General features: G+C 46.2%; 1 protein-coding gene across 1 annotated transcript in view; it reads left to right on the top strand.

Annotated features, from left to right (window-relative positions):
* The first annotated feature begins 409 nt into the window (after window positions 1–409).
* The window catches only part of LOC119591107 (B-cell CLL/lymphoma 6 member B protein-like), a 17,512-nt gene continuing 16,937 nt past the window's right edge, over window positions 410–984 (top strand). Inside the window, exons 1-3 of the mRNA XM_037939823.1 lie at window positions 410–414; window positions 571–601; window positions 722–909. Of these exons, the coding sequence (XP_037795751.1) occupies window positions 410–414; window positions 571–601; window positions 722–909 (224 nt within the window). The remainder of the gene's footprint in view (window positions 415–570; window positions 602–721; window positions 910–984) is intronic.

Below are 984 nucleotides of genomic sequence, written 5' to 3'. Positions count from 1 at the left end.
AATAAGAAGACATGCAACAACTGCCGACCCAGCTCTCATGGGCGCAGAGCAAGAGCCGATAGGAACATTTGTCTCTTCATTTATTTTGATGTCTTTTCTTTCTTTTGTCAGTATTTGGTGCTCTTGTATATTATTTTGAACTTTCTTTTTGTACCCAGAGTATAAAAAAAACTGCTCCATGCATAGATAGATGATATTGTATCAGTATCAATAAAATGCTGAAGTTAATATGGAATTATCAAAACCTTTGGAGTTCAGTGCCCCGTCGCAGTTACCTTATCCTTATTTTTTACTTTTTCTGAGCTTTCATGAGTGAAAAGCATAATTATGAGACACACGAATGCCTTGTGGAAATAAGAAAAGTAAAGAAAAAAAAATCTGCGTGAAGGCGAAGAGGTGACCTCCAAAAATGAGGTATTTTTCCACCAACACCTAACACCTGCCGTACAGTACACGTTGGATATAAAAAACTGTTTCCTATACTGATTTTGTTGGGCAATTATGAGATCTCATTCCCTGACCTTGTATTATTAGTCTTTCTGTGTTGACATAATGACTGATTTATTACAGGGCTAAACCATACGGCATGATCACAGTTCAAGTATTGTTGTGTTGCCTTTCCCCCTGATTTGAGACGAGAAGGTCTGAGCATAAGGTAGCACAGTAGTATTAGCCTCGATCTTACAAGGCAGCGTCACCAGGTGTGTTTGTTTTCTTGTAGGAGAGACAGCCCGCGCCACGCCCCCAAGCCAGGTGGTATGCTGGCTACGGCGCCGCTTCTTGGCAAGCCTCGAACACGCAGTCCTCGTCGTCCTCCTCCAGCGGCGCCCTTTTCACTCCTCCGGCCCCCAAGGTCTCGCCCTACCCGCTGCCCCATGGCGATTCCATCGGGCTCAAGGGCGGCGTGAGGTCCCAGGAAGCGAGAGTCGAAGGCGCTCTGAGTGCTTCGCCGAGCCGCTCGAAGGCGGTCGAGTCGCGCCACGC

Source organism: Penaeus monodon, chromosome 28, assembly GCF_015228065.2.
Source record: "Penaeus monodon isolate SGIC_2016 chromosome 28, NSTDA_Pmon_1, whole genome shotgun sequence".
NCBI lineage: Eukaryota > Metazoa > Arthropoda > Malacostraca > Decapoda > Penaeidae > Penaeus > Penaeus monodon.
The sequence above is the reverse complement of the archived record's forward strand: the minus strand, read 5'-3'. Positions and strand labels throughout refer to the sequence as shown.